The sequence below is a fragment of the Poromitra crassiceps genome (genome assembly GCF_964638095.1).
Source record: "Poromitra crassiceps genome assembly, chromosome: 9".
NCBI lineage: Eukaryota > Metazoa > Chordata > Actinopteri > Beryciformes > Melamphaidae > Poromitra > Poromitra crassiceps.
This window is the reverse complement of record NC_139630.1, coordinates 44,453,773-44,480,043: the sequence shown is the minus strand read 5'-3', so window position 1 is coordinate 44,480,043 and position 26,271 is coordinate 44,453,773. Positions and strand designations below refer to the sequence as shown.

The following is a 26,271-nucleotide window of genomic DNA, read 5'->3' as shown; positions in this document are numbered from 1 at the left end:
AGGACTGCAGATATATATTAACTCTCGCTCACCACTTACTGTAAACAGTTTTGTAATAGCTACTTCTAATAGAGAACATGTCTGATAAAACGTTGTAAATGGCACTGGTGTTGTCAGCTCTTGCCTGGTCTTTTGCTTGTGGAATAATAATGGAAGAGGCGGAGGTGGAAAAAGAAGGAGAAACTGCTCTAAATGGAAACCATACAGCAACAGGCTCAAGGGGCTTTCCTGAACGCCACGTCATTGTCAGAAATATGTGCGTATTGGAATGATCAGATGAGATGAAGTTGGGGGGAAAAAAAAACTTTTTGTGTGTGCCCTCTCTTCTCGTGCACTGCTTGGCTTATTAAAGTTGACCAGCCAATCAGAGTGATTTCTCTCACTGACAGCCGTTTCAACATGTAGACTAGAGCCAACGGTGCGGGACACACCGCGAAGACTAGGGGGCGACAGATGCTCAGCGATGGCCCAGACGTGCGTCTTGACACAGGTAATAGCACCTCATTCATCAGACTACTGTATATCACAGCAGCAGAGTGTAATCCATTAGGGTGAAAGGTTCACAGCCAAGTCAAGACTGATGGAAATATAAGCGCATACCTTGAAGTAAGATCGATAACTATTAGACTGATTTGCTAGCTAGATATGAGCATGTGATGGAGGAGTGCAGCGCACTTAGTTGTATTGATGTCAGAGTGAATTCCTCTCCTGGCATCACAGTGCATCTAGTTCTCATTCACAGTCGCCTTCCCTCGTGGAAAGCCACATGCATGGTGGTGTATTTTGAAGGGTTTAGGGAGTGGAGGCGGGGTTGGGTCGGGGGCGGGGTTGGGATTGGCCTGTCACATGATGACTGAAGAATGAGATTTGAGAGGCCTCCCACTGAAAACCACAGAGCGTCTAAACAAGCGCAACCCGCAGCCCTCGCAGGCTGTCATCTTGCACAAACCCAATCCATAATTATATCTAGAGGCACATTACAGGGAGCTCCATCCTCTGAGATGAGACTGAGCGCTGTCAACAAAACCAGCAAATTACAGCGTGCAGGAGAACATGATCAGAGCGCAGTCATTCAAGTCCTTCATATATCTGACATGTGACTTCAAGCTCTCCATCAGTCCTTCATATATCTGACACATGACTGTCCTTCATATCTTACATGTCATCAGTCATTCATATTACATGTGACTGAGTCCTGTGATGGATGCTTCCCCTCGACTCACTTAGTGTTTTCTGCAGATTCAGGGCTTGTCGAGTTCTCCTCAGATACGCGGAGGAAGCGTTACTCATCGCTGCCTTTTCCAGCCTCCTTCTGGCAGAGGAAACGTGTGGCGTACAACAATTTCCCTGACATGGTCCACAGCTTTAGGTTGTCAGCTTGTTTTAAACATCAGGCCTCACAGCTTGGGGAAGAGAGCACGCGCTAAACTAATATTTACCGCACGGCAAGTTTGCGCCCTTGCAAACAAAATCGGCATTCACTCACAGGCTCTCCTTGGTACCAGGCCGGGTTGAGTTTCTCTGGAGTTCTCAGGCTAAAGCTGGCATTTCGGGTCACATCGTACATCTTGTTGTCCACGATTCCATGAGACTCAGGATAGAGACCCTGCAAGAGACACACACAAGATGTAACATACTGTGCAACTCCATGATTATCTTTACTCTCTCCCTTCTCACTATGTTATATTAGGGCTTGTCAGTAGTCACAGTGTATCCCTGTCATGATTATCTATACTCTCTCCCTTCTCACTATGTTATATTAGGGCTAGTCACAGTGTATCCCTGTCATGATTATCTTTACTCTCTCCCTTCTCACTATGTTATATTAGGGCTTGTCAGTAGTCACAGTGTATAATCTGTCATGATTATCTTTACTCTCTCCCTTATCACTATGTTATATTAGGGCTTGTCAGTAGTCACAGTGTATCCCTGTCATGATTATCTATACTCTCTCCCTTCTCACTATGTTATATTAGGGCTAGTCACAGTGTATCCCTGTCATGATTATCTTTACTCTCTCCCTTCTCACTATGTTATATTAGGGCTTGTCAGTAGTCACAGTGTATAATCTGTCATGATTATCTTTACTCTCTCCCTTATCACTATGTTATATTAGGGCTAGTCACAGTGTATCCCTGTCATGATTATCTTTACTCTCTCCCTTCTCACTATGTTATATTGCGGGTAGTCACAGTGTATAATCTGTCATGATTATCTATACTCTCTCCTGTCTCACTATGTTATATACAGTAGCCACAGCGCATCCCTGTTTGTGCTGACAGAGAAACATTGTAGCTAATTGCAGGGTCTGTTTTCAGCCAGCAGAGGTGCGTGGTTCCACCCTGTAAGCCGCTCATTTGGGGCTGTGGTTCCTCTTCATGAGCACATGCAAGTCATTAGGCCACAACAGCAGCCTCACTGTCATCATCAAGGAACAACGTCTCTAATAAGATGGCATGGAAAAAGACTTCAATCCACCATTAAGTAACGTCTCTAATAAGATGCAATGGAAAAAGACTTCAATCCACAGTTCACATGAGGAAAGGAAGGCAACAAGGTGCAGCAGCGCAAAGTCACACAAACAATCGTTGCATGCAACAAATCAACTCTTGACCATAGTCAAATAGAAGTAAAAGTAGCAATCCCATAATGGAAAAACACTCCATTAAAAGTAAAAGTCCAGCATTTAAAATGTTACTAATGTCTAAGTGCTCCCTATTATGTTAGTTTAAACTTTAACAATGCATAATATTTGATAAGCCTATTGTATGTTTTGCATGTAAAACCTTATTCTGCAACGTAACTAGTAACTACAGCCGTCAGATAAATGTAGTGGAGTAAAAAAGTGGAGCAAAAGTATGAAGTCTCACAAAATGGAAATACTCAAGTACAGTACTGGAGTAAATTAACTTAGTTACTCTCCTCTGTGAACTGACTGATTGCAAAGGATGGGCACACTTACAGTGACGATGGTGTAGTGATTGGGGAAGGTCTTTGTGGGGTAAGAAGGCCTCATGTATGGCGTTGTTGTACCGCAGCTGCCTGAAACACAACGGCCAATCAAAACCCAGAGACCTGGTAAACAAGGTGCGAAGTCAACAATGCCAATAGCCAATCAAAACGCAGAGGCCTGGTAAACAAGCTGCGAAGTCTGCAATGGCGCCCTCTGGTCGGTCACTTACGTAACTTCTTGAGGACTGGGAGGCGGCTGCCGTAGGCTTCCAGATACCCCGCCCTGAACCCATCCATGGACACCAAGATGAGAGGAGGCTTGGAAAACCTGGGCGGGGAGAGAGAGAGACAGAAAGAGAGAGAGAAAGACAAAGAAGAAGAATCATGCTTTAAAGGGACAGTTCACCCCAAATCAAAATTGCATATTTTTTGTCTTACCTGTAGTGCTATTTATTCATCTAGATCATTTTTGTGTATTTTCTTTCGACCGAACCACATCCACTGCTACCGGGTGCTTTGCTGTTGAGTTTTTCCAAATGTCCCCCCCCCCCCCCCGCTTTGAGCACCACAAGCCGAGTGCCATCCAGTTCAATTGCCAATATCTCCAATACTCAGCAACTCACACCAAAACGATGTAGAATAGATGGATAAATAGCACTACAGGTGAGGTAAGATGACAAATATCTATTTTTGATTTAGGGGTGAACTTTGAGAGGAGACTGAGGTGCGTTTATGAATGGGGACTATCTTTGGCATAGGACAGTAGCAGCGTAGACTAGCGGCTGTAGCTCAGGAGGTAGAGCGGGTCGTCACTAATCGCTTTGGATAAAAGAGGTCGGTGGTTCGATTCCCGGCTCCTCCAGTCTGCATGTCGAAGTGTCCCTGGGCAAGATACTGAACCCCAAATTGCTCCTGATGGTGTGCCAGCACCACCAGATGGTGGCAGCTTGCCACCATTGGTGTATGAATAGGTGAATGTACCTACTGATTGTAAAGTGCTTTGGATAAAAGCGCTATATAAACGCAGGCCATTTACTAGCTTTGGCATGGGACAGTAGCAGCGTAGACTATCTTTGGCATGGGACAGTAGCAGCGTAGACTATCTTTGGCATGGGACAGCAGCTGCGTATACTATCTTTGGCATGGGACAGCAGCTGCGTATACTATCTTTGGCATGGGACAGTAGCAGCGTAGACTATCTTTGGCATGGGACAGTAGCAGCGTAGTGTGCGGTATACAAAGCAGGTCTTTGAGGACAGGCAAAGCCGACAACAAGACTCACAGAGGATGACAGGAAGAGAAATGTGACTGCTGACAATGGATGAAAGTATTGCGGTCAGAAATGATGCCTCTGTTCCCCAAATAGAGGCATTTTCCCTTCCTCCTTTCTTCAGGAATATCAACTGAATCACTTTGTATTGACGTAATCACCGTATCCATGGCTTGCCACAGTTGACGGTTACAGTTATTGGTACACTGATTTGTCATACAGTTGTCAAAATATTGTGGTTACATTTCTTTTATAGACAAATGAAAAACACAAGTAGATATTACACTGTTAAATTCTTAAGTTCTCATAATTTCTCATTATTGTGTGGTGTGATTGCTACTCAAGAGCTTGTAAGGGAAAACAATTTGTAATTATACAAATTTATGAAAAAGCGAGGGTGCCAGGAGAGATTGTGATGTGCGTGTAAAAGGAAAACCGCACATAAAATACATTGAAAACCTCAAATTGGAGTCGCAGCCAACGGAAACGCCATAAAGAAGCGCAAGAGAATGGGTGACGTCAAATGTAGAAATAAAAACACATTTGCTCAAAGATATTGGTAAAGAGCTGGAAGCCAAAAATAGCTTCAAGAGAAAACCCAAATGCTTTCTTTTCCATAGTCTAATGAGTCTGGGGTTACACCCTTAACCGTTCTAAGGAGGGACACACACACACACACACACACACACACACACACACACACACACACACACACACACACACACACTCCAACATGTGCCTAATACTCACAGCTATTTTGCTAAATTGTCACTTTCCCCCACTACGAGCTAAGCCAACACAGTCATAAAACAACAGTTATGTGTTTGGGTTGTTCTGAAGATGAGCAGACTGAAGGCAGCACATTTACCACAGAAGAGCCTTTTCCATTCTTCCCTATTATTACAGTATAATTTCCACTAACAACTGTCTACAGTGAACAATGGCCTCGTCTGACACGATTGTAGAGTTATTCTCAGAGCCGGCTCGCTAGTCAGATCACGTTCAAAGACTATTGTGCCCTAGTAAGTGAAGTTATCCCAACCGGACTGGCTTAAATTAGTTTATGTTCTATGAAATCAACAGATTTCTCACATCTGCAATAGTACCATGCAGTATAAACACATTTTATTACCCAGGTGGGCATTGCGGCTCTTCAATTGTCTCACACTCCTCGTCCAGCCAGGTCTTCCGTCCAACAACTGGAAGAAAGACACACAAACACATTTAAACATCTCAATATATTCAGGTATGTTTCCTATATGTTTCTCAGAGCGTGGTCAGGTATGTTTCCTATATGTTTCTCAGAGTGTGGTCAGGTATGTTTCCTATATGTTTCTCAGAGTGTGGTCAGGTATGTTTCTCAGAGCTAGGGATGGGCATCGAATTTCGAATTTTCGAATAATCGTTGTTATTATCAAGGTCGACTTTTATTATTGAAAGTCGAAATTCGATTTGTCTTTCTTTTTTTTTTTTTTTTGTGAGTGAAATGTTGCATTGTCTCCCCTGATTCTAAGTATAGTCGAATCGCTTGGTTTGAGCAAGTAAAACAATTTTTATAAGCATTTTAAGCAAGGTTTATGGAAAAATGAATGGCGGATGAAATCCCATGAAGAGGGAGAGGGGGTGACTTTGGCACCCCTTTGGCACTCAGACCTGAGCCTACTAAATATTTAATGAACCACTCATGATTGTCAAAATGTTCTTTACTTCAGTGGTGCAATGCTTGTTTGAGCTAAAAATCCACAGCAGAAGCTTTTTCTATTAATTAATAAAGCCTTAGACTTAGAATCAGGGGAGACAATGCAACATTTCACTCACCAAATTTTTTTTTTTTTTTTACTTTTTTTTTTGAATTTCGATTAAAAGTCGACTTTGGCCAGCGAATTTCGAATAGTGTTTTTGCTAGAAATGCCCATCCCTACTCAGAGCGTGGTCAGGTATGTTTCCTATATGTTTCTCAGAGCGTGGTCAGGTATGTTTCCTATATGTTTCTCAGAGCGTGGTCAGGTATGTTTCTCAGAGCGTGGTCAGGTATGTTTCCTATATGTTTCTCAGAGTGTGGTCAGGTACTGTATGTTTCCTATGTTTCTCAGAGTCCTGAGTTCGATTCTCGCCTGGGACACTGTGGGCGCTGTGGTTGTGTTCCCCCCCATATCTTCAGTGCCTACTGCCCAGGTGGGGTATCTCGTCGTAAGGGCCTTTCTGTCTGTGTGGAGTTTGCATGTTCTCCCCTTGCTCCCCCAGGGGGGTTCCTCCGTATATAACCCCCCCCCATTAAAAACATGCAGAAGATCAGATCGTCATCGTCATCCGACCAGTGACGACAACATCCGAAGTCGGTCCCCGGGCGCTGTACGAGAAAAGCGACCACTGCTCCTGGCCTGCCCCCCGGAGGAAAGGACAAAGCCAGGATGGGTTAAATGCAGAGGACAAATTTCACCGGCCACCATCAGCATGTGTGTGTTGTGGCCCTCCGTGCATGTGTTGATTGTAATCGTGTGACAATAAAGACGGGCTTGTCCGTCTGAAATCGTGTTTATCGTGTTTAGAGCGTGGTCAGGTATGTTTCCTATATGTTTCTCAGAGCGTGGTCAGGTATGTTTCCTATATGTTTCTCAGAGCGTGGTCAGGTATGTTTCCTATATGTTTCTCAGAGCGTGGTCAGCTATGTTTCCTATATGTTTCTCAGAGTGTGGTCAGGTATGTTTCCTATATGTTTCTCAGAGCGTGGTCAGCTATGTTTCCTATATGTTTCTCAGAGTGTGGTCAGGTATGTTTCCTATATGTTTCTCAGAGTGTGGTCAGCTATGTTTCCTATATGTTTCTCAGAGCGTGGTCAGCTATGTTTCTTATATGTTTCTCAGAGCGTGGTCAGGTATGTTTCCTATATGTTTCTCAGAGTGTGGTCAGGTACTGTATGTTTCCTATATGTTTCTCAGAGCGTGGTCAGCTATGTTTCCTATATGTTTCTCAGAGCGTGGTCAGGTATGTTTCCTATATGTTTCTCAGAGTGTGGTCAGCTATGTTTCCTATATGTTTCTCAGAGCGTGGTCAGGTATATTTCCTATATGTTTCTCAGAGTGTGGTCAGGTATGTTTCCTATATGTTTCTCAGAGCGTGGTCAGGTATGTTTCCTATATGTTTCTCAGAGTGTGGTCAGCTATGTTTCCTATATGTTTCTCAGAGCGTGGTCAGGTATATTTCCTATATGTTTCTCAGAGTGTGGTCAGGTATGTTTCCTATATGTTTCTCAGAGCGTGGTCAGGTATATTTCCTATATGTTTCTCAGAGTGTGGTCAGCTATGTTTCCTATATGTTTCTCAGAGCGTGGTCAGGTATGTTTCCTATATGTTTCTCAGAGTGTGGTCAGGTATGTTTCCTATATGTTTCTCAGAGCGTGGTCAGGTATGTTTCCAATATGTTTCTCAGAGCGTGGTCAGGTATGTTTCCTATATGTTTCTCAGAGCGTGGTCAGGTATGTTTCCTATATGTTTCTCAGAGTGTGGTCAGGTATGTTTCCTATATGTTTCTCAGAGCGTGGTCAGGTATGTTTCCAATATGTTTCTCAGAGCGTGGTCAGGTATGTTTCCTATATGTTTCTCAGAGCGTGGTCAGGTATATTTCCTATATGTTTCTCAGAGTGTGGTCAGGTATGTTTCCTATATGTTTCTCAGAGCGTGGTCAGGTATGTTTCCTATATGTTTCTCAGAGTGTGGTCAGGTATGTTTCCTATATGTTTCTCAGAGCGTGGTCAGGTATGTTTCCAATATGTTTCTCAGAGCGTGGTCAGGTATGTTTCCTATATGTTTCTCAGAGCGTGGTCAGGTATGTTTCCTATATGTTTCTCAGAGCGTGGTCAGGTATGTTTCCTATATGTTTCTCAGAGTGTGGTCAGGTATGTTTCCAATATGTTTCTCAGAGTGTGGTCAGGTATGTTTCCTATATGTTTCTCAGAGCGTGGTCAGGTATGTTTCCTATATGTTTCTCAGAGCGTGGTCAGGTATGTTTCCTATATGTTTCTCAGAGCGTGGTAAAGGGGTTGAAATACCAGTAAGACCAAACTGATATCAAACTGTCTAATCTAGTGGCGGATGTTGTGTGCTAGAGAGCCAAGCTACTTTGAATGTCAAAGGAAATGGGGTTATTATGGGTGATATTTATGAGGGTTTTGGGTTATAATGGAGCCAGTTGAAAAAGTAAACCGCTACTGTTTCATACATGCGTTCATTAATGACCAAAGACCGTCAAAGAGTTTCTTATGCTCGGCGATAGGTTACATTTTTCATTCCACCATTTTTTTGGAGCTAGAAAAGAGGAAGACAGTCAATCACATGCGCACGTTTGATGAAAGTGCAGAGGGAAACGCCTCGATAAATATAGAATTCCCAGAAGAAGTGATTGAACGGCCAAACACCACATTCTCAAGGACATTTGGTCCATTTGGCACATGTGTTCAGCTGAGAATGGAATACATCTGGTGTGACTCACTGTTATGGCAAAGAGGGTAAGAAAAAAGGGGGGTTTCTGCCAAAGAGGGGAGAGAAGTCCGTGTGTAGTTAACCTCCTTCTCTTGTTTGTGTTGTTAACCTCTTTCTCTTGTTTGGATGCCATATCTTGAAACGAGGTGAATCACTCAACTGCTTTTGGCATACTTTACTTCAGTGGTTCCCAAACTGGTAATACCCCACCGCATTGAACTATTTTCAACTCTTTGTGGCAGATTGCAGGCAGAAACCCGATCCGCAACGTGAACGCAGCCAAGATGCGACTGGCACGACAGATCAAGAGGTAAAAGTAAGCAAGTATGACGACACGGTAAGCACACATCAGTCATGGTTTGATATGTAAGTTTTGATCTCTCTCTGTCTCTCCAAAAATAAGGAGAAACCGCATTGAATGGATGATATACAGCAACAGGCTCAAGGGGCTTTCCCGAAGGCAACATCGTTAAAAATATTGGTGTTTTGGAATGATCAGATCAGCTGAAGTGGAAAAATGAGAAGAACGTTTTGTGCATGCCCTCTCTTCTCGTGCACTGATTCGCTTTGCTGACCAGCCAATCAAAGGTGCCGACAAGGCCGTCACACCGGACTTTTTTGTTTTTACTACTATAGAAAGACTATTTTAGATTGCCGATGGCCGAAAATGGCCTTGGTTTGTCTGGAACTTGTGGTCAGCGTGCTCACCTTTGCATACGTTGCTGTAGTTATCACAGCAGTCCCCCACTTTCACACAGTCATCAGAGCAGGGGCACAGGCTATTGGGCAAACGCTCCTCACCGCAGCTGACCTGGTGTGTGTGTGTGTGTGTTAAGTGCCTAGCTCAAGGACACACACAGTAGCTGTTGCCAATTCACACACACACACACACACACACACACACACACACACACACACACACACACACACACACACCAATACATTGGCTATAGTTTCTGCTAGTCTGCTAGTGACTGGGCTCATGACAGAAGGGAATCTGTAGCATGTGGGTGAGAAAGCCCCTCCTCACCGCCTCTCTAGGCCAGCAGTGCGGTTTGGACAGTGGTCAACTTGGACGAGCGAACAGGGGAACACTCTGTCTCAGGAGACAAGCTGCTGTGGTCAGTAATCCACGGGAAAACGCACTGTCACTTCGGCCTTATACTGTACATACTGTAGGCCTCTGTGGGGGAGGTGGGTATTTTTATTTCACCTTGTTTTTAAATCTGTTCGTCAAGCGTTTCAGCCAAGAGATGCACACACTGCAAAACATCCAAGCCTTTCAGTCTGGTATTCAATCCTACAATTTTAGTTTTCTTAAAATAAGTAACAAAACCTGCCAATGGGCTTCGATCATTTCATGTTTCCGATGCAATTAAAAAAAATTCAAGAATTCTGTATCAATCAATGTCATTTTCTTGACAGTGGTGCAGTGATTTTGACACTCATTTCTAGAAAATTCCTGCAAAAAGTGAAACTGCATTGTAAACAATTGGCGTTTACTCTTCGTATTTGGCTGGCACGTTACAGCCGGGGTAGGAAATGTAAGCATAAGGGAAATGCCATAGTCGTGCCCCGCCCAAGCCTGGGGACAGCTGGCCACAGTGACCACCGCTGCCCCTCAAATGGCAGAGGGGGTATTTTGGCACGCCGGTTTCCAAACAGAGGGGACACTGACACCGCTGCCCACGTCTGACCACATGGAATCCATAGCTGCTCTCCTTTCTGGAGTCAACACACTGGCTCCCACTGCACATTCCTCCTCCGCTTAAGAGAGTGTTTACGATGTGTGGGGGGAAATCCTGGATCGCACCAGCCTGGCAGAAACATAGCCTATGGACAAAATGAATGCATGTACAATCTTTCATTCACCTCTCTGTCTCTGTCTCGCCTCTCTCTAAGTGGCTGGCTGGTAACCTGAACCTCCTTCTCAGCTGCTGTAAATACTCCCCGCTTAGCGCGCTTAGTGAGGCAGTGAGTTTGTTAGAGTCTTTACTGGGACTCTCAGCGTAGCACGTGTGAGGCAGTGAGTTTGTTAGAGTCTTTACTGGGACTCTCAGCGTAGCGCATGTGAGGCAGTGAGTTCGTTAGAGTCTTTACTGGGACTCTCAGCTTAGCGCATGTGAGGCAGTGAGTTTGTTAGTCTTACTGGGACTCTCAGCTTAGCGCATGTGAGGCAGTGAGTTTGTTAGAGTCTTTACTGGGACTCTCAGCTTAGCGCATGTGAGGCAGTGAGTTCGTTAGAGTCTTTACTGGGACTCTCAGCTTAGCGCATGTGAGGCAGTGAGTTTGTTAGAGTCTTTACTGGGACTCTCAGCGTAGCGCATGTGAGGCAGTGAGTTCGTTAGAGTCTTTACTGGGACTCCCAGCTTAGCGCGTGTGAGGCAGTGAGTTCGTTAGAGTCTTTACTGGGACTCTCAGCTTAGCGCGTGTGAGGCAGTGAGTTCGTTAGAGTCTTTACTGGGACTCTCAGCTTAGCGCATGTGAGGCAGTGAGTTTGTTAGAGTCTTTACTGGGACTCTCAGCGTAGCGCATGTGAGGCAGTGAGTTCGTTAGAGTCTTTACTGGGACTCTCAGCTTAGCGCATGTGAGGCAGTGAGTTTGTTAGAGTCTTTACTGGGACTCCCAGCTTAGCGCGTGTGAGGCAGTGAGTTCGTTAGAGTCTTTACTGGGACTCCCAGCTTAGCGCGTGTGAGGCAGTGAGTTCATTAGAGTCTTTACTGGGACTCTCAGCTTAGCGCGTGTGAGGCAGTGAGTTCGTTAGAGTCTTTACTGGGACTCTCAGCTTAGCACGTGTGAGACAGTGAGTTCGTTAGTCTTACTGGGACTCTCAGCTTAGCGCATGTGAGGCAGTGAGTTTGTTAGTCTTACTGGGACTCTCAGCTTAGCACGTGTGAGGCAGTGAGTTTGTTAGAGTCTTACTGGGACTCTCAGCTTAGCGCATGTGAGGCAGTGAGTTTGTTAGTCTTACTGGGACTCTCAGCTTAGCACGTGTGAGGCAGTGAGTTTGTTAGTCTTACTGGGACTCTCAGCTTAGCACGTGTGAGGCAGTGAGTTTGTTAGTCTTACTGGGACTCTCAGCTTAGCACGTGTGAGGCAGTGAGTTTGTTAGTCTTACTGGGACTCTCAGCTTAGCACGTGTGAGGCAGTGAGTTTGTTAGTCTTACTGGGACTCTCAGCTTAGCACGTGTGAGGCAGTGAGTTTGTTAGTCTTACTGGGACTCTCAGCTTAGCACGTGTGAGGCAGTGAGTTTGTTAGTCTTACTGGGACTCTCAGCTTAGCACGTGTGAGGCAGTGAGTTTGTTAGTCTTACTGGGACTCTCAGCTTAGCACGTGTGAGGCAGTGAGTTTGTTAGTCTTACTGGGACTCTCAGCTTAGCACGTGTGAGACAGTGAGTTCGTTAGTCTTACTGGGACTCTCAGCTTAGCGCATGTGAGGCAGTGAGTTTGTTAGTCTTACTGGGACTCCCAGCTTAGCACGTGTGAGACAGTGAGTTTGTTAGTCTTACTGGGACTCCCAGCTTAGCACGTGTGAGACAGTGAGTTCGTTAGTCTTACTGGGACTCCCAGCTTAGCACGTGTGAGACAGTGAGTTCGTTAGAGTCTTTACTGGGACTCTCAGTTTAGCACGTGTGAGACAGTGAGTTCGTTAGTCTTACTGGGACTCCCAGCTTAGCACGTGTGAGACAGTGAGTTCGTTAGTCTTACTGGGACTCCCAGCTTAGCACGTGTGAGACAGTGAGTTCGTTAGTCTTACTGGGACTCCCAGCTTAACACGTGTGAGACAGTAAGTTTGTTAGAGTCTTTACTGGGACTCTCAGTTTAGCACGTGTGAGACAGTGAGTTCGTTAGTCTTACTGGGACTCCCAGCTTAACACATTCACTGCCAGCCGTTTTTCAATACTGTAGTTAGCTTCTGCCAGAGGGTTTTTTTGAGGATTCTGGCTCATCTTTCAAGAGCCGAGGATTCGTTTCTGTTAGGATTTTGTGAACACACAATATCTCAAAAGAACTAATAGAATGTGTGCTTTCTCTGTCTAAAAGAGTTAGTTTGTAGAGTTAGTAGTTATGTAAGCATTAGCAGTTGAATACAGCATGGTTTCAGCGTCTGAAAATTTATTCTGAGATAAACGGCTTTTTGTGAAATTCGATAGAACAGTCACTTTAACCATTCATTTTTGGCATCAGTAAGACGTCAGACATCTAAACAATAGTTTTGAACAGTAATTTCCTCCATAACAGCAGGAAACACCCCTCTCCTTCAAACTCCTCCCTCCGTGTGTGTTCTTCTTGGCTGCAGCGGGCGTGTCACAAGCTCGTTTCTGTTGCTGCTGTAACCTCGCGTCACCAGGCTCACTGCTTTGCTGCTGCTGTGCCTGTCTGCTGGCGGCCGCTGGGCAAGTCTGGATGGGGTCGCTCGTTTCTTGGGGTTCTGAGAGCTTTGATGAAGCTTTTGCGATTCTGGTCTTATTTATGCTGCGTGTTTCAAAGTGTGTTCCACCCGTAATCTATTATGCAAATTTGCAAAACCCCACCGCCAGCTCCCAAGCGCGAAAGCGTTTTCGCAAATCCATTTTCATGAGAATGGCTTCCTCACACTGCTTTTTGCTTGCCTTCCTCTAGAATGGAGAGCACTGTCGCCACTTAGTGGGTCGGTGGAATGGGTTGTACACGTTCGGTAGCTCCAATATTTTTATAGGAGACGTGGGGGGCATTGATCCACGTAGCACCGTCAAAAAATTTTTTTTTTTTTTTTTGACGTCTCAACTCGTCATTGGCAGTCAACCGTTGGATTTTTTTTGACGAGTCAACTCGCCATTGGCAGTGAACGTGTTAACACGTGTGAGGCAGTAAGTTTGTTAGAGTCTTTACTGGGACTCCCAGCTTAGCGCGTGTGAGACAGTTGTGTTAGAGTCTTACTGGGACTCCCAGCTTAGCGCGTGTGAGGCAGTGAGTTTGTTAGAGTCTTACTGGGACTCTCAGCTTAGCGCGTGTGAGGCAGTGAGTTCGTTAGTCTTACTGGGACTCCCAGCTTAGCGCGTGTGAGACAGTGAGTTCGTTAGTCTTACTGGGCTGCAGACAAACTTCCTGGTAGTCCGGACAGCAGGATCCCTCTGCCTCGCAGGATAGGTCGCAGTGGCAGGACGCCGACTCGTCCCTCTGCTCGGGGCTACTACACCTGTTCACGCAGCTGGTCACTGTGGAGATGCACACATTACGACATGCAGAAAAGGATTAGACAGTAGCTGCATCGTTAAGATCAAGGAAGTTGAGAGTGGCTTTCTGATGGAAAACATTGGACGATGAGGGTTAGAGCTAGAGGGGTGGAAAAAAGAAGTCAAACTTGCTAATAGAAATAGGCACTGTAGCCTGTGGATAAGATGTTAACAAACTGTACCGTTCACATCATCACAGCGCTTCAAAAAGAACACAACGGCCAGGATGATGATCAGCAGGCACAGCAGCAGCACCTACAGGCCAGAGAGGATACATCAATCAATGTCAGAAGAACGCTGGTGAAAACGACTGAAGTCAGCTAATGGTGTAGCCAGTAGTAATATCAAACATGACTGGCAAAGTTGTCAATAGACTGTAAAAAGCAACAAGTAGTGAGAAACTCCAGGAGCCACAAAGACAAATCACATGAGGATGAGCCGGTGCTCTATTGTGTCTTTGCAAAGTAAACTTGCTACATTGTAATGTTACTTCTGTCTGATTCATGTTAGGATACAATAGTGTGCTACTTATGACCTTCTTTTCCAGCTAGCCGTTACCAGATTCCCACCACAAAGCTTTGTGTGAAACACAAAGGCCGTGAACAAAGGGGTGTGTGTTTTCACTCTCCATTGGAGATCTTGTGAAATGGAGAACTTGTGAATTTCCTTTTTCTTGTGACGGTGTGTTTTCTGTAAATGACCAGAGACTGGAGATGTGAGAAATGTCCATCCGTTTGTTTGGAAAAAATGCCACGATGTTCACCCAAGTAAGTGTGTGAAACAGGGGGCACGGTGGCACAGTGGTAGCGCTGTCGCCTCACAGCAAGAAGGTCCGGGGCTCGATTCTTCCCCGGGACGCTGTGGGCGTGTCCCCATTCCCATGTCCTCAGTAGGGATGTCACGATGGCACCTATGGCACCTCCCTGCAGAACAAACCGCTACTCCAAATCCTTCACTCCCTCAGCCATTCAGCTGTTGAATGTAGAGAAGTAGAAACTGCACTGACTGCATGTACAGTAGCATGTACTTGAACCAATAACACTGTGCATCCTAGCATTTGCACTTTTTCTGTATGCAATTTTTTATTTTTTTATGTCTCTTTTAAAACCAATTGTTTACACATGCACCTTATGCACTTTACATGTGTACAAACAATGTTGCGCCTTGCACCCTTGCGGCTCAGATCCATGTGTGCTGAGGGACACGAGGAACCAAAACGCACTTCCCCTCGGTTTGATCACACTGAGCTTCTCTCTTGTTTATCTTCTTGTGTATGTATGTATTTTGTATCTTGTGATTTAGGACTGAGATACAACGTGTTTACCCGCAACGGTGATGAACTGCAGAAACTGAATTGCCCCTTGGGGATAAATAAAGTTTTCTCAATCTCAATCAATCTCAATCTCATACTAGAATTTCTACTTCGATACCGATACCCAGGAAAATATCGATACTCAATTAATACCATTTCCGATACCACGCCCCGGGGGGATGACAACACATCAAGAGGCATAAAAAAGAAACAAAGACAGATGGACGGACAGATGCACACTTCTCCATAATCTAGGCCTGATAGAACTCATTAAAAACTTAAAATTATTATTATTAATTTAAAAGGCTAACACAGCAGATTACCCCTGCTCTAGTCATCAGCCTATCAAAACACTTTGAGCTTGTTGAAGCAACAGATACCCACCAATGACAGGGAGGGAGAAATCAGTAGTATGTTTGATTTTTCATTAAGAGAAAGTACTGCTGATATTGATAGTTACCAACTAGCATTGTATCCGTTTCAAATTTTTAGTATTGATACTTATCGATACCTGTTGCAAATGAGTATTGTATCCAGATAACATTTTTAGTATTGATTTTTATCGATACTATCGATACTTTTGACAACCTCAGTGCGCACTGCCCAGGTAGGTAGGCTCGTCAAAAAGGGCCTTTCTGTGTGGAGTTGGCATGTTCTCCCCGTGCTCCCCTGGGGATTTGTCCAGATAGGAACCCCCCGCTAAAAACATGCAAAAAAAGGTGTGTGAATTAACAAAGAGCGGATGACAACAGTTTGCCTGCAGTACTAGATAAGATGTTGTGGTGTCTTACAAAAGACCAGTTTCAACGCCTGCAGACAGGATGGTAGAATGCGGAGATGCTGTGTCATGAGGTGTTTCCTGTGCAAACAAAGACCCAATAATTAAACTGGCCACTATCTCAGGGACCCACACAGACAGATCACCTAATGCAACAGTACAGATATTAAAGGCATAAACTAGTATGATAGTATCATTTCCTGAACAGATGGTCTACAGTAGCTGTTTGAGCTTGGCCAAAACTTGGAAGTGAAGCCAGAAGTCAAGGCACATGCCTAAAAAAACTAAATGTCAATTTCTGGCATCTCTTTGACAAAAAACCCACAAATCAGGAAGTCATCTGTAACTGAACTGTAGATACTGTAGGCAGTTGCTGCCGCTTGGTTTTTCATCTGGTCATGGGAGGGGACTTCTTTCTCCTCTCTTTATCTTTATTCATTTGGGGGTAAAGTGCTATTATCACGGGGCTTATAGACTTACTGTATTTATTTATTCACTTTCTCCAACAGTGTTGGGCGTAACTCATTACAAAAGTAACATATTACATGTAATATATTACTTTTAGCAGTAACTCAGTAATATAACTTATTACTTATACGATTTCAGTAATATTATACCAGTTACTTTGTCAAGTAACTCAAGTTACAAATTGAGTTACATTTTATAAATCAAAGCACATATTTAAAAAAGATACAATAATTTCCTAATCAAATTGTGTGTTTTTATGCAAATAACCACTATAGATGACAATAACAAAGGAAAAGAATAACATTTAGAATTTTGGATTGTTTACACTGATTTCAAGGCGGTTGACATTATTTTTCGGGATGGTTCCGGGGCGGCGATGTCATTCTGCTGCTGCTGTTGTTTTGGTCAAAGTAATGCAAAAGTAGTGTAATAGTAACGAGTTACTCTACACATACAGTAATATTGTAAAGTAACTTATTACTTTCAAATGAAAGTAACTAGTAATATGTTGTATATTACATTTTAAGTAATTAGAAAAAAGTAATTAGAAAAAAGGAGCTTCTTGATGCTTATAGAAGGATTTAATGAAGAAGTAATGTACAGTTATACTTATTCAGTTAATAGAAAGTACATCTTCAAAAGAGAACAAGGGCACAAGGGACGCAACGCGTTTCAACCTCTGGTCTTCGTCAGGCTGTATATTACATTTTGAAAGTAACTTGCCCAACACTGTTCCCCCCGCCTAAAAGACTTTAAAGCTTAATCATTTCCATATTCCTCCATACACATGTTGAAATCCCTCCACAGCTCCTGCAGGTCTTCGCCCTCTCTAATCGAGGAGCCAAAGCAGTGGGGAGGACATGCGGGCCTGGATCTTCACCAGCTGCCAGGCTCCATCCTCTCCCCAGAGAGGGCTGCTCACTGGGGGCTTTGTAATTAGAGGGGAGGATCAAAGTAGCCGATGGCGGAGGTTAAATCAGGGCACGTGACGGCAGTTATCGTGGCGGTCATACACTTGTGTTGAAATGTGATGCCAGCGTCAGTTTAAAGGATGCAAGAGGGATGTCTGGTAGAAAACCCGGGGGGAGTGAGAGAGCAAGGGGCTGGTTAGCAGACACTGGAGCAGACATGCTAACTGAATAGGAATTATACAATTGCATTGAGTACCAATGGGAGAACTGGGCAGAATAGAGAGCGCGATGATATGAGAGTCTACAAAAATATAATTACACTGCAAACTGTAGGAGAAGGGCACTCAGCAAGCGCAGAACTCTGCCAAGCCCTATTATTGTTTGTTTGTGAGTCCGATCCAGATCTGCTCGACAAAAAAAAGGCTTCTTTCTTGCCCTATGCTGCTCGACCCTTCCATGAAGTCTCATGAAAATCGGTCTGGAAGTTCTTCCGTAATCCTGCTGACAAACAGACAAATGCCACCGAAAACATAACCGCCGCCAAGGGGCGGAGCTAATGACAATGTCTCAACCCCCCTATAATGTTGTAGCCTCACTGTTTTTTCATACTTTAATTCATGACTTTCCACTGAATCTGATTGTGACACATTGGAACTGTCAACTCTGTTATGTTTAATCTGCTATATTCTTACTTGTATTCTTCTTTTGCTGCTTCAACTACCCAGTAAACAGTCACAAACTTGATTTGATTATATCTTATCAAATCACAGGGATCATTAAACGTTCACCATATTTATCCTATCCTATCTTTTCTTATGTTATCTAGTCCATTGACTGTGTATACTGTATCTAGGCTCAGTGAAAACAAACGAGGGGAAAAGTGAGAAATTCTGCTCATGGGCTGATTTAATCCTGCTGGTTTCCAATGCAGCTTCAGTTGTTTCAGTCATTTCCTATAAATGAGTGTAAATCTCTTAAGGCAGATGACTGCACTATTATATCAAGAAAATTACACTTGATTCAACGAATTCAACGTCTACCTTGATATGCAAAGGAAAAAAGTGGAAGTATCTCACCTCACTGGGAGATATTTTCACTTGTAAATGGCCTGCATTTAGATAGCGCTTTTATCCAAAGCTCTTTACAATATGCCTACATTCACCCATTCACGGCGGCAAGCTACCACGCAGGGTGATCAGGAGAAATTTGGCGTTTCAGTATCTTGCCCAAGGACACTTTCGACGTGCGAACTGGAGGAGCCGGGGATCGAACCACCGATCCAAAGCGATTAGAGGACAACCCACTCTACCTCCTGAGCCACAGCCGGATGTCTTTGGTTTCACCATAGCATGAGCAAGCTGGAGAAAGTGTTGTAGTGTGCAGTCAGCCTTGAAGGAATTTGGCATATGAGAATGAGTTCACAGTGCCTGCAAACACAGGGGATTGTGGAAGTGGTGTAGTGTAGAGTAATCCGTTTGGGCTGATTCACATACACAAGACTTGGAATTCCTCCTAGACCCGTATGAAAATGAATCTGGTCTGTGCACGGTGTCTGGGTATGTGCACTCGCTCCCCCCGAGCTCAAGAGAGGGAGGGAGAGAGAGAGAGACCTGGATGGGCTCCTTGGGAAAGCCTTTTGGACTCCATCTTTCTGGGTTGAGAAAATAAACAGTCTCTCTGGTTGTCTCCTCATCTGATACTGGAAGACACTACTAAGTTCAGTAATCGTATTGTCTATTTTATTTAACCTTTTCTTTTATACAGTGAGCAATCACCTCTTTTTCAGGAGCGCCCTGCTCACATTCATACACACCTGGAAGCTGACCAGTACAGCCCCAGTCTGATCTGCTGGCCATGAGCAGCCCCACTGGAGTGGTTGGGGTTAAGGGCCTTGCTCAAGGACACCTCAGTGGTGGTAAGAGGGTGGTCAAGCACTACTTTTTTCACCTCTCCCCATCCAGATTTATCCTGTCGGTCCCGGGATTGAACCGACAACCTTCCGGTCACAAGCTCCCTTCTCTAAACTTTAGGCCACCACCATTGCCTCCTCTACATAACAAGGATGTGATCAAACCTGTGTTGGGGGATAAAACAGAACCCAAACTGGACAGCGAAAACAGGGTTTCATTGACTGAAATGCTTATGAAAAAAATCAAATAGCAGAGAGAACTGACTAATGCAGGCCAGGGCTTATACAAATATGTGCTTTTTAGTCACAAGATGTTGCAAAACCTCAAATAACACCGCGCTGCAATGTGGACCAATGGCACAATTACTGACAATGTTTGCCAGAGTTTGGTTAATTTGTGACAGTACAGACCTTTCTGTTGTCTAGACTTTAAGCTCACCACATTATCTAATGAGTGCCAAACAGACAGCATGGCTTTACATGGGGCTGCCAAAGTATGCAGTATACATATGTCAGTGATACGGTCGTTGGATTGGTGGATGGGTTCAGTGCTGAGAGGTGGTGGGTACAGTGATCCCTCCTCTCACTGGTAATTAGTTAGTCTGAGTAAACTCAGCCTCCACGTGACTTCTATCTATGTGCTATCAGTCACAAGACTGATAGCACATAGATAGAGGTCACGTGGGGGAGGGTGAGTTTACCCAGGCTAGTAATTAGTAGGGTTGACTGACCAACATTGCCCTTTTTTTAACGTCAGAATTGAATAGGTGTGGTGGGTTGCCCTGCATAGAGCTGCTAAGACTACAAAAGACTACAAGAATTCAACTGGTTTCAATAGAGAGTTACTGTATAGTGCCATAGTCTATCTGCTGTTTCAGATGGTTTCCCTGCCCACTGAGAGAATACAATTCTGGGGGAAGCATTGAAAATGGTCAAATTTCCAAAACATGTCAAATAAATTAGGTCTGATATGTAGGAATATTTTAAATGCCCAGAAAAGGACATACTAGCTAAGCTCAACTACACACCTATTATTTATTAAAGCTCAATTAGTTCAGTTGTCTTCACACACACTATTTTGTGGACACTTCTATCCAACATGTACAGTGGGAACTGAACCTCCAACCTTGGTGGTGTGCCAAGTGCTGAATACAATAATCACCAACAACACATCCCTATCTCTACCTGCCTCCTCTTTTTCTCATATAACCACCCCACAGGGGAAGACTCAGCTCTGATCTTTCATGGCATGGCCTATTTGAATTGAGGCAGAGAGTTTACTCCCCTATTTTCAGACCAACTGTATCAACCACCTCTTTATTTACCACTACTACACCCCTGATTGTGACATAACTAAGATATCTGAGAAAGTTAGCAGTTACACCCTGCTTCCTCCTAACAGTTAGTTACACCCTGCCATCTGGGACCCAATACAAATCCCAATAACAATTTTTGGCCACTAGAAAGTAGAAACTCACTATCTAGCCTACCACAGAAACACTATAGCCTAACTGTAAGTCCCTGCGGGGATATTATGGGGTGGCTTCTTCAGCGTGTAAAGTAGTTAGCCTACATGGACAGATTGACACGTCCAGTTCAACAGTTGGCAAACTTTTTGACACATTATCCGACTAATAGCGTGTCATATGACCGTGGAAAACAATAGCCCTGTAGCATTAGTTCAGACAGGAGGTCGCTGCTACTACAGTACGTACCCCGACAATGACTTTCCAGCGTCTGGAGCGCCTCTTGTCGCCCTGCTCGGTGCGTCTCCTCCTCTGACCCTCCAGTCCAAACAGAGAGGCAGCTTGCTCAGCTGACCGCTCGTCTCCTTTGGATATTTCCATGTTGACCCGGTGCCAGTCCAGTGTCCCAGGCTACTGCCAGTGTGTGGTTTTTTCAGACAGACAGCACTCTCTCTCTCCCCGGTGACTGACTGTCTGTCTGCAGTAATAGTATGTATGGTGGCACTGGCACTACGATGAGCCTCTGTAGGCTCTAGCACCGCCTTGTTTCTTGACGTCTGCAAGTTTGCATTGTAAAGCACGTGCGACTGATATGAGACAGGGGGAGGCAGGCTACGAGACTGTCAAAGAAAAAGAAAAAGAAATCTCCCATCGGAGGGATTTCAACCATTTCAGAATGACTTTCCAGCAACGCCTACAGATTTCTGTTTCAATAATTAAGTTATATTTGGTAGGCTACTTTTTGCTAGGCCTACTGATGTTATATAGGCGACACAACACAAGCGCAGTCTAATTTAAAAATAGACAAACCCACTAAACACATATATGACCTTGTCCGTGTCAAATAGTGTTGATCATCATTACCAATTTGCTCAGGTGCAGCAACAGGATGGTAACAGTTCCTTTGTCTCGTAGTGAAACAGAGGAACTTCACAGCTGTTTCACAGCAAGTTTCATATAAGGAGGTTGAGTGCTGCTGCCTCCTGCTGGTGACACTGTTACCTCTGCTGTGCTGAACAAGCCATGATGCCACACTGAAGCAGCCTAAACAATAATAAAATAATAAATGGGGTCCCGTCCCACATGTTTTCATACATAGGCTACACCTTGGATTATGGACCTGTGTTTGATAGGTTTCCTAAGGAATCACCTTCTGAGACTCCTCTCAGAAGGTGATTCCTACATTCCTAGATTTAGATATGATCTGTCTGAAAGTGAAACCATAGGGAGAGTGAAAGCAATCAACAAAACAGGCACCAAAATAGGCATATATTCTCTAATTGAGCGAAACTCTATAAGGAATTAACTATTAGTTAGCTATTCATTTTCCTGCAGACTTTCTGGCAGACTGGTCTTTTAGGTAGCCTATACATTTATCTGAGCAGCGCTAGCTAATGTAGTAGATAGTGTTAGCTTCCTTCTCTCCTACCTAAGTGCCTTTGTCACTGGCTTTCAGTGTAGTGTTAGCCTACTTTTGGCTCCAGTCCAGTCATGAGGTTTATCTCAAGTAATGACATTATTTCTACCACCAGCCAATGTTGATCTTAAGTAACTCCAATGTGGCCTTCTGGTAACCTGACTCTGTCAGAAGGGGGTAGTGAACACAATACCGCCCCCGTCTGGCAGAGTCAGGTAAGCCTTCTGGAGCCTCTCGGAGACCCCTGGCAGTCCCCCAGACCCTGCAAGAACAACCACAGAATAACAAAGCTTGTGTGTATGTGTGTGTGTGTGTGTGTGTGTGTGTGTGTGTGTGTGTGTGTGTGTGTGTGTGTGTGTGTGTGTGTGTGTGTGTGGGAGGGGGGGGGGGATCAGTTTTTATAAAGGTATTCCAATGCTTGGATGGATATATAGCCTACAGGGATGTATTACCGAACGGGCCTATACCGGGCCCAGGCCCAGGGGCCCAAGAGCTCAGGGGGCCCATAACCCAGAGCCTCTTCACCTTGCCCCGGCCTGGGATGAACTGATCCCTTTACACCACTGATATGGTATTCAAAATAGTTGTCCAAGTCTAGATGAGGATAAAAACCCACCTATCTTGTCTCCATACTTTGTATCTCTCTTCCACTCTTTTCCTCATTATCTCTCTCATGATTAAGTCCTAAATTCCCACATCGCCCTGCTGTAAATGACCCATGCATCCAGGCCAAGGGGCCAGTCATGTCATAATCCGCCTATGGGTATATACTGCAAACAAGTCACCTTCTTAGTGATGGATGTACATGATAGTTAGATTTGAACATATCCATGCATGCACAAAGCACTAAATGATCTACTCTCATGTTATTACAGGACTATCAGCACTGTTTGTATCCAATCCAATCAATGCAAAAGTTACCAAAGCATCCACAAGATGGTGATGTTGCAACACTTACAATAAAACTAAAACACCCCCCATATTAGTAGACATGTTTCTGTGACACTGAAATAAATGCTATTATTAGTATTCCTAATATTATATGCTTATTTTGGTTCTACTGAGGCCTTTCCTTCCAGGTGTGATAATGGAGACAACATGACTGGAACGCGCGACCTCTGACCTCTCCCTTGTCTTGCACTCATATAGAGCACCGCAGGAATGAGTCCGGAAGTAGCGCTTGGGTTCGTCAGGGGAAAAGTGAATGGAGTTTTAGAATGTGGATTTCACTTAAATGCATAAAATAAAGTCTGTGGTTAACACAAGTTTATGGGAGCGCGGATTTGGGTTCAGCAGGATAATCTTCACAAACATGAATAACTTTTATGACTTTTGGAACGTAAATGTGTTTTTTTAAACGTGATTTTTAGAAAACCCTTCAAAAGGCATACAAGTGATTAACGTTCGTGAAGATTATCCTGCTGAACCAAAATTTGCGCTCCCATAAACTTTTGTTAACCACAGAGCTTATTTGATGCATTTAAGTGAAATCCCCATTCTGAAACCCCATAGACTTTCCCCCCGACGAACCAACATGGCGGCGATTTCTGGTTAAGAAGACTACAAAAATACATCATCCCTGCGGTACTCTATTAACAGCTGTGGGGTTCTGTTCTCACTCACTGTTGATCTTGCTCTCCCTGTTTGAGTGACTGTAATAATAGAAGAAGACGAAAAGAAGAAGAAGAAGAAAAACAAATTGGACAGACAAACACACACACACACGTAATCGGAGGCGCTGTGAAATTTGTCCTCCACGTTTGACCCATCCTGGCTCGTCCTCCTCCATGGTCAGGCCAGGAGCAGTGAAGCGCCCGGGGACCAACAGTCAGGAGCCTCAGTAGTGAGTGGATCTCTGGGAAGTCCAGTGCAGAAACACCACTGAGCGACAGATCTGACCTGTGACCTCTGTTTCCACTATCTGGCTGTCCTCGAGCATGTCCTCAACGTTTCAGATCCCTTATGACCAAGTCCAGCGCTCATAAGGGACTGTGAGTGTGTCACACTGTTTGTTTTGTCAGTCATGTTTGCATGATTGCCGTCTGCGATTGATTGCGCTGCTGTCCTATCCTGTTCCCTCTCATGACATACAAGTTCAACAGAAGCACAGAAAGAAGACTTCAGCTCCCGCTATGGGGAAAAATATCAGTCAAGCTGTGTCCACACACAAACACAAGCACGCACACACGCACAGACACACACGCATACGCATGCACACACGCACACGCGCGCACACACACACACACACACACACACACACACACACACACACACACACACACACACACACACACACACACACACACACACACACACACACACACACACACACCGTGATAGACAATTTGGTAACACTTTACAATAAGGTACACAAATAATGTAGTAGTTACTAGTAAACTAATCATTAACTAATAGTTAGTTAATGATTAGTTAATTAATAGTTAGTCATTAGTCAATCACTAGTTAATAATAGTTAATGAGTAGTTAGTCATTAGTTAATGATTAGTATCTAAGTTCCTGAGTAGAGTAGTTAATCATTACTTAATGATTACTAAATGTCAGTTCGTGAATATAGTAGTTAATCATTAGTTACTGATTAGTCAGTCAGTTCCATGAGTAGAGTAATTAATCGTTAGTTAATTATTAATAAATGTAATTTCGTGAATATAGTAGTAATCACTAGTTAATCATTAGTTACTGATTAGTCGGTCAATTCTTGAATAGAGTGGTTAATGCTTAGTAAATGTGAGTTTGTGAATATAGTAGAGTAGTTAAAGATTAGTTCATGATTATTTTGTAGGTATATCAAAGCTGTTAGTTCCAGAGTGACTCATTCATTGTTACTTAACACCACTTACCTTTATCGCCCCCCCCCTTCTTAAGTGCTGCGCCAGAGTGGTTACTGCATGAATACTGAATCATTACTAACTTATTATCTGACCATTAGTTACTCATTTTGTGTACCCTATTGTAAAGTGATGCATCTTAAGTACTGAATCATTACTTGACCAGAGAGAGAGAGAGAGAGACACACACACACACACACACACACAGACACAGAGAGACAGAGAGAAAGAGAGAGAGAGAGAGAGAGAGAGAGACACACACACACACACACACACACACACACACACACACACACAGAGACACAGAGAAAGACAGAGAGAGAGAGAGAGAGAGAGAGAGAGAGAGAGAGAGAGAGAGAGAGAGAGAGAGAGAGAGAGAGAGAGAGAGAGAGAGAGGATATTTTGGGTAAGATGTAAGAAGGGGTAACTCATTAGTCATGAGTGGGGCTGGCAGGCTGTGTGGTCAACCTGGCCAGGCTCAATGTGGGTGCAGCTGCAGACAGCCAACTATTATGCAGATGGAGTGTATGTGTGTGTGGAGTGATATGTGCACCGTCATCCACTGTAATTGAAATGTTTCATTTCCAAAAATATATCCAGTTTATGGATTAAAAAAATAAGAAAAAAATACCTGACATTCACTGCACAAAATAATGATTGCATCTCTGCATCATCATCAGTATATAAACGGGAGCTGGGGTTCTGTCTGTCTGTTTGTTTGTCTGTCTGACTGTCTGTCCCACTGATGCCATCATCAGTGATGTCATAAATCTGACATCATCAGTGATGTCATAAATCCCACTGATGACATCATCAGTTATGTCATAAATTCACTCACACACACAAAGTCACGAGAGAAACTGAGGGAAAGTGAGAGAGAGGAGAGGGGGAGAGAGACTGAGGGAGAGGGAGAGGGAGAGAGAGGAGAGGGAGAGAGAGAGACTGAGGGAGAGAGAGAGGGAGACATTGTGTGCGCACCAATAGGGCAGGCAAGGCCACACAGCAGCCGAGTTGCGGGCAAGGCCGCGCAGCCTAGGAATTGAGCGTGCATAGCGCACAAGATGCCTGGTCTCTTAAATTGGCTAAGTGGGCTCTGCGGTGGCGGTGTCTGTGGCAGTGTCAGTCACGATTGTGATGTCATAAATGAGTGAGTTATGATGTCATCAGTGATGTCATTAGTGATGTCACTTGTGCAATTGTGATGTCATCAGTAATGTCACTCAAGCAACTGTGATGTAGTATGAGCC

General features: G+C 44.1%; 1 protein-coding gene across 1 annotated transcript in view; it reads right to left on the bottom strand.

Moving 5' to 3' along the window:
* The window catches only part of enpp1 (ectonucleotide pyrophosphatase/phosphodiesterase 1), a 43,069-nt gene extending 21,866 nt beyond the window's left edge, over positions 1–21,203 (bottom strand). The window contains exons 1-7 of the mRNA XM_083643413.1: positions 21,011–21,203; positions 14,100–14,172; positions 13,771–13,899; positions 5,355–5,421; positions 3,183–3,280; positions 2,963–3,042; positions 1,487–1,606 (exon numbers count right to left, since the gene is read on the bottom strand). Coding sequence (XP_083499539.1) covers positions 1,487–1,606; positions 2,963–3,042; positions 3,183–3,280; positions 5,355–5,421; positions 13,771–13,899; positions 14,100–14,172; positions 21,011–21,142 — 699 coding nt within the window. The 5' untranslated portion in view covers positions 21,143–21,203. The remainder of the gene's footprint in view (positions 1–1,486; positions 1,607–2,962; positions 3,043–3,182; positions 3,281–5,354; positions 5,422–13,770; positions 13,900–14,099; positions 14,173–21,010) is intronic.
* Positions 21,204–26,271: the final 5,068 nt, after the last annotated feature.